The 12,206-nt window shown below is 31.2% G+C and overlaps 2 protein-coding genes across 28 annotated transcripts; both read left to right on the forward strand.

The window, feature by feature from the left end:
• The first annotated feature begins 4,216 nt into the window (after positions 1-4,216).
• On the forward strand, positions 4,217-8,625 carry LOC107904417 (COP9 signalosome complex subunit 1). Of its 27 annotated transcripts, none has more exons than XR_005926520.1 (6): positions 4,217-4,737; positions 4,832-4,992; positions 5,101-5,203; positions 5,394-5,572; positions 5,662-5,705; positions 5,836-8,625. XR_005926520.1 is itself a non-coding variant. In XM_016830791.2 (6 exons), exons 1-3 carry the CDS (start codon positions 4,312-4,314, stop codon positions 5,140-5,142), a joined length of 621 nt encoding a protein of 206 aa, XP_016686280.2. In that variant the 5' UTR covers positions 4,242-4,311; the 3' UTR covers positions 5,143-5,203; positions 5,394-5,572; positions 5,662-5,986; positions 8,355-8,625. The 27 variants fall into 27 exon arrangements, 13 of the variants coding, with proteins under 13 accessions (XP_040968196.1, XP_040968195.1, XP_040968202.1 ...); XR_005926521.1 differs by having other exon boundaries at positions 4,239-4,992; positions 5,394-5,461; positions 5,620-5,705; positions 5,761-5,986; positions 8,355-8,625; XR_005926513.1 differs by having other exon boundaries at positions 4,239-4,992; positions 5,394-5,461; positions 5,620-5,705; positions 5,836-5,986; positions 8,355-8,625.
• A 1,968-nt stretch (positions 8,626-10,593) lies between these two features.
• On the forward strand, positions 10,594-11,114 carry LOC107903045 (proteinase inhibitor). The gene is made up of 2 exons (XM_016829106.2): positions 10,594-10,732; positions 10,825-11,114. Exons 1-2 carry the CDS (start codon positions 10,663-10,665, stop codon positions 11,019-11,021), a joined length of 267 nt encoding a protein of 88 aa, XP_016684595.1. The 5' UTR covers positions 10,594-10,662; the 3' UTR covers positions 11,022-11,114.
• The last annotated feature ends 1,092 nt before the right edge of the window (positions 11,115-12,206 follow it).

Raw genomic sequence — 12,206 nt, forward strand, 5'->3', positions numbered from 1 at the left:
TAGACGCGGAAACGTATCTCAATTCATCGATTTCTTGAAATCGATGGATCTTATGGTTTTGATCTTTCAAATCAACACACAAATAACCTAGCGAAGGTGACTTTTTCTTCTCTAAAGATGGAATATTAGAAAAGTTACCTATGTGTAATTTGGGGACCATAACCCTAATATATAACTTTTGCATATTAACCCTAATTTCTAATTAGCCCATCATCAATTAGAAATTAGTTACTAGAATATTTACACATATTTAACCCATACTTTATTTAATAACTAAAGCCTAATAAATCTTAACCAAATTAGATCACTTTTAATTTGAATTAACCTTTTATGATAGTAAATAATAACATATAATTACTCTTATTATAGATGTGATATCCATATTTTCTAACAAATTACAAATTATTTAAGCTCTAATTATATATATCCAATCATTCCTTCCACTAGTTTAATATAACCCAAAACGGATTGCATGTAGAATTGATAGTATAAATTGAATGAAAATGACGATTAAGAGAAAAAAAAGCGCATGTATCTCTATCCACAGTGAATGTGCTTTCTCGTTAAATACAAAAGATGATTTAGAAATTAAATTAATTTCTTTGGATAATTTAATTGATTGGAATTAAATAATTGTAGTTCAAAGTGAAAATTAAATTAATTAGTGATCATAATTTTATTAAACAGGTTAATTAAATATAATTTCTATACGGTAAAGTTGCCATAATTTTAACAGAATTAGAAAACTTTAACCGAATTAGAAATGAGTTAGAAAATAGTTTAATTGGACAATTTAATTAATTTAATTAATCAATTAATATTTTGAGAAATAGGAAAAATAGTTATTGGGTTGGTTAAAAGCTCATATAACACACAATCGTACCCAGTACACAAGATAGCCCAACAAACCCATCCCATATAAGAGGGGCGACAATCCCTAGTGCACAATAAGGTGTGTTGCTACCTCTATATTCCAGATAAGGGAATATTGTATTTTCTAGTAAAATATTGTTATTAAATTATCCATTGTTCAAGTAAAATTATCCATTGTTCAAGTAAAATTCTAGTACTTTTTTCTTATAAATAGGAACTATTAGATGACCTAATAGAAACATTATTTGAGCATTGTTGCTATGGGGAAATAGTGAAAATTTATTCTATACTTTATGCTAGGCTCAAAGTTTTCTAGTTCTCGTAGAGAGAAATTAACTCTCCCACTAAAAATTAATCAAAGTTTTTAGTCTGTGCATTTGGTTCAAGTTATTTGAGTCCACAGTCAAACTAAATCGGGGTTTAAGGATAACAAAGAAGATTGTTTAGTAGAAAATCAGGAAACAAATTAAATATCTCATTCAAAGAACCAATAATAATTTAATTAAATGTTTATTACTATAAATATCATCAGACTTGATTTTAAGAAAAAAATTTAAACTTTCTATGTGCAACATTCACCGCTTTGTAAGCCAACTTTTCCAAGATTGCTTGGGCAGTAAGTTTTTGGTATGGCACTTGAAACAAGTCAGCAAGAAGATGAGAACCCCAAAGTTAGATATTTGAATGAAATAAAACAAATAAAAGAGAAGAAGAGAGAAGTAAAAGAATCAGCTTTGAGGAAGGACCCCTAAACTGAGTAGGAGATTGATCCCAAAGCTGCCAAATGTGATTCTCAAGTAGGAGAAAGAGTTTGATAGGGTACTAAGCCCTTTTAAGGTTTGAATGGCTGCTAGAAAAACAAATAAAATAAATCAGCAAAGAAATAGCAAAGATCGGCAAAGAAAAATTGAAGAAGAAGACAAGAGCAAGTTGGTTTAAGAGGGATGAGATAATCGAAAGTTTGGAAGCCCCTTGAATGATGATTTCGACTTAAATAAGCCTTTCTTAATACCTAAGAAAAAAAAATAGCAAACAATATGACTAAATCGGACCAACAATAAGGATAATTGATGAAGTTGAAAAAAATAAACTGGAAGATGGAATGACAAAACCAATGGATTGTGGAATAGAATGATAAGAGTCCAACTGAATCTTCAAACAAATTTTTTTTATAAATTCAGTTAATAACTCTAATCATTCTCCAAAAAAAAAATCTTAACAACCCGAAGTGTAAAGATTTCCCCCAAAAATCTTTAGCAGAATTAAGTAAAAGAATTTCTAGGCACTAACAAGAATTGAATATTGCAAAGAAACTTACTCTTTACTAATCAATATTCAAATTCGTATTCTATATGAATAATGAAAGTGCCTGCTACAAATTGAATGAAAAACAACCTTCTAAGTTTATTAAACTTCTAATTTGGTTAAACTAAAATAAGAAATAATTCTAGTTGAAATAAATTTTCTTGTCAACTAAAAACCATAAAATTTCCAAACAATTTACAGGAATTAAAAAAAATCTTAAGATCCTAATAAATACAAAAGTTATAGAATTTAATAAATACAATACTGAGCTTCTATATAATCTAAAGTAAGCCCAATATTGTTTAAAGATGAATCTGAAGTTTGAAACTTATAATTCTGATAATAATCTCGTCAAAATTTTTTACTTTAGAGTCTTCACTAAAACGTCTATAACTTAAACTCTCAAATTCGAAATAAGGTTATTTTAAGCAAATTTTAAAGTTAAAAGAGATAGCTCTTTTATGGACAAGAAGACATTTGACCTAAAAATACCATAATCCTGTCCCAAAGTGCGTCACAAGTCAACTGATTTTCCAAACTTAAAATTGAAAATTTTGGTGAATTTAAATTAATAAATTTCATGCTATCCGTCTTTGTATAACTCTACCTCAAAATGAGAAAGAGCTTTGTATTAATACACCTTTCTGCATGGTTAATCAATTCATTTAGTCTAATGTTACAATATCTCACACTATAGGAAAATAGGGTTTTAGCGGCGTTTTTAGCGGCTTTTTATCAAAAAACGCCGTAAAAATTGTAAAACACAGAGCAATAGCGATGTTTTTGTTAACACGCCGCTAAAAACAGAGCAATAGCGGCGTTTTTTGTTAAAACGCCGCTAAAAACAGAGCAATAGCGGCGCTTTTGGTAAAACGCCGCTAAAGTCGGAGCATTAGCGGCGCTTTTGGTAAAACGCAGCTAAAAACCAGAGCATTAGCGGCGCTTTTGGTAAAACGCCACTAAAAGTCATATAACCCTTAAAACCTTAACCCAAAAAAATTTTGAACACTAATCTATAACCCCTAAAATACTAAACCCCTAAACCCTAAAAACCATAAACACTAAACTATAACTTCTAAAACCTTAAACCCAAAAAACATCACATGGATGTTGATGTGTATATACATATATATTAATGTAAAAGCTTATGTTCATAATAAATTATGGAAGCAATACTTAATATTGATTAAATTTATTTTTTGGTTTACGGTTTAATATTTAAGGTTTAAGGTCTATGGTTTAGGGTTTTATGGTTTAAGGTTTAATGGCCATGGGTATATAGTATGTTAATCTCAAGTGAATCATATTCAATAATTAAATCCTAAACCCTATAATTAATTATTGTTATCGATAATAGATATCTTGATTTTGATAAAAAAATATTTTTTATATATTAATAAGGTGTTATATTGTTTAATGGATTAAAGGGATATTTTGTGGAAAATGTTTTAAATGATAAGTTTACTAAAAAATTTTATTTACACTCATTTGTGTCTCCACGTTTTTTAATTGTAACTCATTTTCTTTTTAAAATATATATTTGTGTCTCCACATTTTTTCATTTTCTTTTACACAATTATTGATATAACATCATTTTATATTTATATATTGCATGGATACATAAATATTTATATTTATTCAATATAAAAATATATTGATGTATTTATTTTTTTTAAATGTGTATGATTAAATCAAAATTAAAGTTTCAACTATACATTTAAACCACAATTAGAATTTCACGTCTACAATTACACATTAAACTGAAATAAAAAATAAACTCAAAAAAAATAAAAATTTAAAATTTAAAAATAAAAAGTTAAAAAATAAAAACTTAAAAATTTAATATTTAATATTTTAGTCCATGTTTCAATTAAAAAGTTCAATATTCAAAATTAAAAAAAATTTCAAAAGAGAAAAATAAAAAATATGTTAAAAATAAAAAAATTTAAAATTAATCAATAGTGGCGTTTTACATTAAAACGCCACAAAAAATTGAGTTATAATGGCGTTTTTACTGAAAACGCCGCAAAGAAAAAGTACTAATTTTTGATGACCCGCTCATTAGTCCCTAAAATCCCTAGCCTTAAAATCCCTAAAATTGCCACATCGTTTCGTTTCTAGTTCTTTTTCGCAATGGATGGCGAAGACGACGCCCTGAAATCATTGATGGAGGAGATGTACGCGAACGGCATCAAGGGCGTTGACGATGCGCCGTCATCCTCAACTTCGACAACGATCCAGAAGAACCGGCCCATCATTAGCAGCGAGCAGCTAGACATCGAGGCCTACGCTGTGCTTTACTCGGGCCGTACCAAGATCATGCGGCTCATATTCTTAGCCGACCACTGCGACAATTCCGGGATGCAATTGGAGGCCCTAAGGATGGCTTACGATAAGCTCAATAAGGGGGAGAACACCCAGTTATTCCGTGAAGTGGTCCAGAAGATCGACGGTCGATTGGGTCCCAACTATTCGATGGATGCCAAGTGGTGCGCTATCATTGATCGAAAAGCCGACCAAAGGAAAGATAAACTCGAGAGCGAACTCAATGCCTACAGGGTAATTCAGTTTTTCTTACTTCAAATTATTTTCTAGAAACTAGTTAGGGCTTACTTCAAAATCCAAATGGGTAATCTTTTCTGTTGTGTACAAGTTGACCAGTCTACAGTAGCCATTAAGGAGAGATTTGGCAGGTTTGAGGATGTTCTTGAACCTGGATGCCATTGCCTACCTTGGTTTCTTGGAAGTCAACTCGCTGGCCACCTGTCGCTAATATTGCAGCAGTTGGATGTTCGTTGTGAAACCAAGACTAAGGTCTGTATATGTTGTAAATTTCTCCTTCAGGTTTCAGTCCCTTTAATAGGATCTAAATATGAGATGTTTCTTTCTTCAATAAGCTCAAAATGCTGCTTCTTGCTGCAGTTGTCCTCTGTGTGGAAATACAAAAGAAGGGTGAAAGTATAGAAACCTTGTCCAAATTTGACGGCTAGAAATCATTTCTCCATGTACAGAACGAGCATAATGGGTAATTCTTACCAAGATTGGTTCTCTCTTAAAGTTCCACGATACTTATATTGGCGTTTAGGAACAGCTATTGTATGATTATTCCTACATGTTGGGATAACAAATGAAGGGTAGGGCTGAACATAAAATTTATTTCTTGAGAGGGAGGAAATGAGCTCCGGTTTATTTGATAATTTTTTTTTGACATACAGAGTCTCCTGGTTCTAGCGGTTACTTGATTGTTGATGCCAATGGTGGTCTAAACCAGCAACGATCTGCAGTATGCTATTATCGTATTTTACTATAGTACTACATTTTGGTTTTCTGAGTCCTTTTACAGCAAAGGACTGAATACTTTTCCTAAAGTAAAACAGCATTGCATTCTCTTTTGGTATGGTCTCTGTATAAATGTCTGAACTATTATTCAATTTTTTGCAGCTATTTCGTGCTAATGATGTACATATGCATTTCCTTTTGTAGCACTGGATACGCAGCTACCAAATTTTATTCACCAAAGTCTGCAAGTATGGTTTGCTTTCTCTTTCATTTTTTTTCTCTTTCTCTAATAATTCTCCTTAGCTTGTATTCTTCTCCGGTAATAAAACGATGAACCCTTTGGTACAACAAATACGGATGGCTATTGGAAATGGATAGGCAATCAGCATTAATCTTACCTCCTGTACATCGTCCTTATCGAACTCTTTCTGCTTCAAAACAATCATTGACTCAATCTATTTCCTCAACATTAGATCAAGGTTCTAATGCCCTTGAAGCTTTATCATATCGGTTGCTTCTCGGATAACACGTAAGTTCACTCTACTTTATGTTAACCAAGGTATATTAGCTAAAGCTAGGAAATAGAAAGATCAAATTGATACTAGTGAGTGATGAAAACAAGGTTTCTATATTTACTTACTTTAGGTGATTGAATGAGAATGTTTTAGGACATGTGTATTACATGATGTGATATGCAAATATGCTTGTGTATGTACGCATGCTAAAAAAGACATGGATTTAATTATGTTCTGGCGTTGATTTTATTTATGCATGCTTAATTTAGTAAAAATGTTGTGTATTCATGGAATTTTTGTAATGATTCTTTTATATAAAAAGTAAAGGAGCATTCTGGAATTAAGATGAAATGTAAGATTTTTAGAAGCAAATTAATCAATTAATACTTTTAATCACATGTATTAATCTATTACAATTTATTCTTATTTTGTTTTATTTATATACATAGTTTCCACAGTAATGAAATTTGATAACATTAATTCATGAAATATGATAAACCCTGTTTTTATATATTCTGAAAGCTCAGAAGAAGGCACTACTGGATCATGTAAAGTTTTATTTTGGCTGCTAACAACGAAAAGGTCTTCTAATTCTCTCATCAAATGGAATTAAAAAGATGAAGTGAAGCTCTCTATCAAATAACTTGTTCACTTAAATTCATTTTACTTGCCATTATAGATTTTGAACTACTTTAATCTCTGAACTGTTAAAAAATTAGCTTGTTTTCTTGCTTGTGTCTGCCATTCCAATCTTATCAGGATGATGCAATATGTGCCTTCCTATGTGATAATAAATTTGAAACCAAATTCCACAGTTTCGCTTTCTTTCATGTTTGATGTGCTAGTATCTTTAGGTTATCTTTGAATGAGAGAAATGAAATGATTTGTTTGATTGGCTTGATATATATCTATATTTAATGGTAATTGGAGATATCTTTTGAGTGATTAGGAATATTAGTCCTTCTGGTGCATACAGGGTTTCTATTAGTAGTAGTAGTTTTAAGTTGGTTAAGTATTTGTGAGGCAATAGTGTAACTTTAAAAAGTCAATCAAATAGTAAAATGCATTAAGGTGAGTTTCATGCATGGCCTGCTTATTAACATCATATTCCATAAAAGTATAGACACCAAGAGAGCTGATATTGTTGGTTAGGTGAGTAGGGTCGGGCGTCTCAGGACCAAGCTAATAATTGGCCATAACAGTAGCTTTATTTTATTAAAATAATTTCTTTACACCAAATTAATGGTATTAATTTTAATATTCTCAAGTCATACCTGATCTGAATTTGATTATTTGTTTTGGATAATGGAAGCGTTTGCAATTCTGCATGCAAATAATTTTTATATTGTATTATTATCATTGATTTTATAGATTTAGAAATATATATAATATAATTTCTTATTTCTTAATTCATCAATTTTTTTATTTTAATTTCTCAAACAGATATAAGTCATAATCGTTGTCAAGTCAAGATTTATATTGAATCAAACTAATTTAATTAGATACAATTAATTTATGAAAATTTAATATTTAATTTAAATCTAAAAAATAAAATAAGAAACAATCAAACCAACTGGTTTAACCTGTGGTCTAGTTTCTTTAACATTGGCATTTATGTCCTTTAATGTCGAACTTCTACATTTATGTCTTTCATTTTGAATTTTTAGATGATAGTAGTGTCAATCAATTCTTTGTCCCTTGTTATGCTATTAGTTCCTTTGTTTTGCATTTTCTTTTTTTCTTTTTTTGCCAAAGCCACTTGTCCCAGGTGTCATGTTTTTTTATGCATTTCCTTGGCTATGGGGTTTTGCTTGGTAGTTATGCAGCTATTTATTGAAAGTTGAAACTCATGCCTGTTTTATGAATGCTTACATGCATGGCAAGCTGTTGTTAGCCTTTCTTTCTATTATGTTTGTTGCTTTGTATTAGCATTCTCTATGCTACTTGCCCTGCAAAGTTCCAAGTTTCCATTTTTATTAAAGATGGCATTCGGGTATTTGGAAATGTTAATTATCTGATCTTTGGCAATTTTGCCCAGCAGAATTAAGCTAATTTTATGGTTCTATCTTTAATTAATGCATGACTGAGCAATGCTTCCTTTACAGGTCAGTTTCCTGTTTCTTTGTCATGGATGAATGTATTTATTGGAAAATGGGACAAAGTAACTTAATACAAAGAAATTTTACATATGATTTTCTATGCCTTTTAGATCACCTCTAATTTTAAGATTGATTGCAAATGCCTTTTTTCATTTTTTACAACTTTTTCTGACCAACAATTTATTTGTTACATATATGTTTTATTTTATTTTAATCGTTAATTGTATGTCACTAATGCTTAATTGTTATAATTTTTTACATAAATGTTTTTTTTTTACTCGAGGCTAAGAAGTTAGCATCACAATATCGAAAGGAAGCGGACAAATGCAATTCGGGTATGGAGACGTGCGAAGAAGTAAGGGAGAAAGCTGAAGAAGCACTATCGGCTCAAATGAAATTAACAGCAATGTGGGAAATAAGAGCTCGTCAGAAAGGGTGGAGAGAAAAGGTCGCCAAATCTAATGCATTTCCTTATTTCATTTAAGTAACTTCATTATAATGTCTTATTTTATTGATATTTTTTATATTTAATCTAGTTTTTATTATTTATTTTAGTTTTGATTCTAAATTTTTATTTTTATTTTAATATTTAAGATAACTTGAGTTCTAACTTTTAGATTTTAATTGTGTTATTAATTTATTATTTTAAATTCTAAATTTAAATTCATTAGTTTTTGTATTTAGTTTTAAAGTTAAAATTTTAATAGAAAATTTTTATATTTATATCATTCAATATTTTGATAATGAATTTTAAATTTTTTATATTTTTTACGACTTTTATAATATTTTATTTTTTTTGAATTTTATGACCTTTAGCGGCGTTTGTGGGATAAGCGCCACTAAAGGTCATGACCTTTAGCTTAGCGGCGCTTGTGGGATAAAACGCCGCTAAAGGTCATGACCTTTAGCGGCGTTTGTGGGATAAGCGCCGCTAAAGGTCACGATCTTTAGCGGCATTTTTGGGATAAGCGCCGCTAAAAGTCACGATCTTTAGCGGCGTTTTTTTCAAATAAACGCTGCAAACTTTAATGGCGCTGGAAATAGCGGCGTTTTTAGCGGCGCTTAGAGAAACGCTGCAAATAGTTTTAGTGGCACTTAAAAGCGCCGCTAAAGGCCTAAAAAAACGCCGTTAAAAGTCAGTTTTGCTGTAGTGATCACCTCTTGCACTATCTCGTTCCTCTCCCTTATCTGGCCGTTAACTACCATTATTTGGTTTCCACTCCACACTTCGAGTTCAGTCCTCTTTTACTTGATTCTTTACCATGTAAAATACTTTCCAAATCCACAAATCATTTGCCTTGGAAGTTTCTCGACCAATGCTTTTTTACTGCAATATTTTTTTCACATTTATATTTTGAACCACCCACCTTGCACCTCTATAAATAGGGCCAAGCTTGTCTTCCAAAAGTGCTTGATTCAATGATTTGGATTTTCAAATCATGTGAAAATTTTCTCTTGCCACTACTATTATGCCGATAAAAGTCTTTGACTATTGCGTCAACAGTATTTCAAACATTATCCAAAGCCTTAAAACAAGCTAAATGGTAGATATTGGAATATTGCTATAAGAGTAATCAACGTGAATTTTTCCCCTCCTGAAAAAGATTTGCTTCCCAACCTTGAAGCTGTTTTTGAAGTCTATTAATCGAAGGTCGAAAAAAATTAGCTTTGTTCCACATTCTACCAAAATCAAACCCCAAATGCTCGTTATCCCTACTTTCACCTCAAACCTGGTCTAAATATTTTCATAAATCTCGAATCACAATTTCTGCTAACCATCAACTCATTCTTATCTATATTTATAACCTGACCAGACATGCGATAGTACTCATACAAGATATTTTTAACAATTTGGCACTCCTAAAAATTCGTTCTAAAAAGGATAAAACTGTCATGCTCAAAAATAAATACCATGAATTTGGAATTTGATTCTTCAGCTTTCATTAATGTGGCATAAGATAAAGATATAGGGGTATAATGGCTTGTCTTGTCTCACTCCCATTTCTGGAAAAAAAATGTTGCAATTGGTCATCACCATTAACCTAGAGTTGATAGCTCACAGCGCAGATACAAGTGATCATTAAATGAATCCATTTCTCAATTAAACCCATATTCGCCACAAAGTTCCAGCTAAGTCTGTCATAGGATTTGTTTATGTCCAACTTCAATCAGACAAAAATTCCACCTGTACTTTTTTTTTATTTTCTCTAAATTGTGCTCAGAATTTCGACTTTTACAATCACATTATCATAGATCTGTCTATTGCTAACAAATGCATTCTGAAGCGGAGATATCAAGCTTTCCATATAAGTTGGAATCTTAAAAAGTGCATTTATTAAAAAGATTTTACTTCAACGCTATCAGTTTGATAAGAATCAATGCAAGTTTAATGTAGTTTAGAGTAACCTAAATGCGTTTACACAAAAAAGTTTAGGAATGAAACCGAAGGATTAAATTATTCAGAAATTATTCCACAAATTCAAAATAAATATATTTCTTTCCGTAAGCAAGTATAGACAACATTGTAGTATAAATAAGAGAGAAACCTGTTGAATCTGAACATAACAAAGGGTACCTAGAAAGGAGAAAACATGTCTGGTTGGCCACGTTACCCACCCTGTGCAAGTGGTACTTGCACTGATGTTGTTTGCTGCGCTCATGGTACATTTGATCCCCTCTTTTCAATTTCTTTTTTTCCCTCTTTTGAGTTGCAATCTCAATTATGTATGTACGTATTTGTTTGAATGTTGCAGGGCATAAACTGAGGTGGCCTGAACTGTTGGGTGAAAATGGAGCAGCGGCTAAAGCAACAATCGAAAAAGAAAATCCAGAAGTAACAGCTGAGATACTGACACCAGGAAGAGTTGGACCTCCTAATTTTTGCTGCAATCGTGTTTTTGTAATTGTCGACACTCATGGCAATGTAACCAATATCCCTACTATTGGTTGAGTTCACACAATCTCACTATTTCATCATCTCAACCTTATTTATGAATACATTATAATAATGAAGTTTATCAATAATAAAAGTTTTCTTTTTTCCCAAGTATTAACAGTGTTTAATCCGTCTTGTTTCCTTTTTCTTGTTAATTGGAAACAATACATTATCCTTTTTTTTTAATTCAGAAATTTGCATATCCAATCAAAATACCTTAATGTCCACTCTCTGCACGAACCAACACTCTGTCAAATTAGTTTTAAAAAAGCATAAGTTTTTAGAGTAAATTACATAAATGGTCATTAAAGTGATGTCTGTGTTCTATTTTGATTACGGAATTTTTACTATTTTGATTACTAAACTATACAAAATAAAAAATGTTATAACCACATTTTGTTCAGGTCCTATCTTAAGTCAAGTTTGAAGCAAGATTGGATTGAGTTTGAATTTCATGATTATCAAAACCATTTTTTTGACCGAGAGTTCACTTGACGATGTTTTTTTAAATGAATTTTAATTTCAAAACATTGTATTTTTAATTAAGAACATAGGAGTCACCACTGATCTTTTATGTTAGGTGTGATTGGTCACCTATGAAATAATCATTTTAAGAAGAAAGTTTAAAATCTTTTTTAAAATAAGATAATTTTTTTGTCTACGTTTGAAAACCAGAGTGAAATGAAATTGGGTTTAGAAGTCAATTACGTTAGGGATAGGTTATAACACCCCATGACACTCAAAATTGGTACCTTTTAGCTACATTTTATCTCAGGTCTTGAACAATAATTGTTCAAAATTCAAGATTTAATTACAATCTCTAATTAAAACAATTAGGAAAGGTTTTTTTTTTTGAGTGAACTGGGATTCTTTTTTTTTTTCAGTTAATTGATTACAGGAAAAGGCGTTGGGATCACCCAACCCATACCAGTTCGAACAAAGAATCAAAAGTAGCCAAACTATGCCAAAACATGGCACAGACAACCAAAAAAACAACAAACCCCAAAACAGATTACCAATATGCTCTAAACAAGGTATTCCTCGACAAACCTGCTTTAGCCAAGGCTTCCGCCATTCCATTCTTACCTCGATTTGTGACTTCAATTCGAACCTCAGCCATTCACCTTAAACTTCCTTCAATATTCACAAGAAAATTCCTAAATGACCACGGCCGAAGGCGACTATATTTCAACCAATCTG

This window comes from Gossypium hirsutum, chromosome A05 (assembly GCF_007990345.1).
Source record: "Gossypium hirsutum isolate 1008001.06 chromosome A05, Gossypium_hirsutum_v2.1, whole genome shotgun sequence".
Taxonomy (NCBI): Eukaryota; Viridiplantae; Streptophyta; class Magnoliopsida; order Malvales; family Malvaceae; genus Gossypium; species Gossypium hirsutum.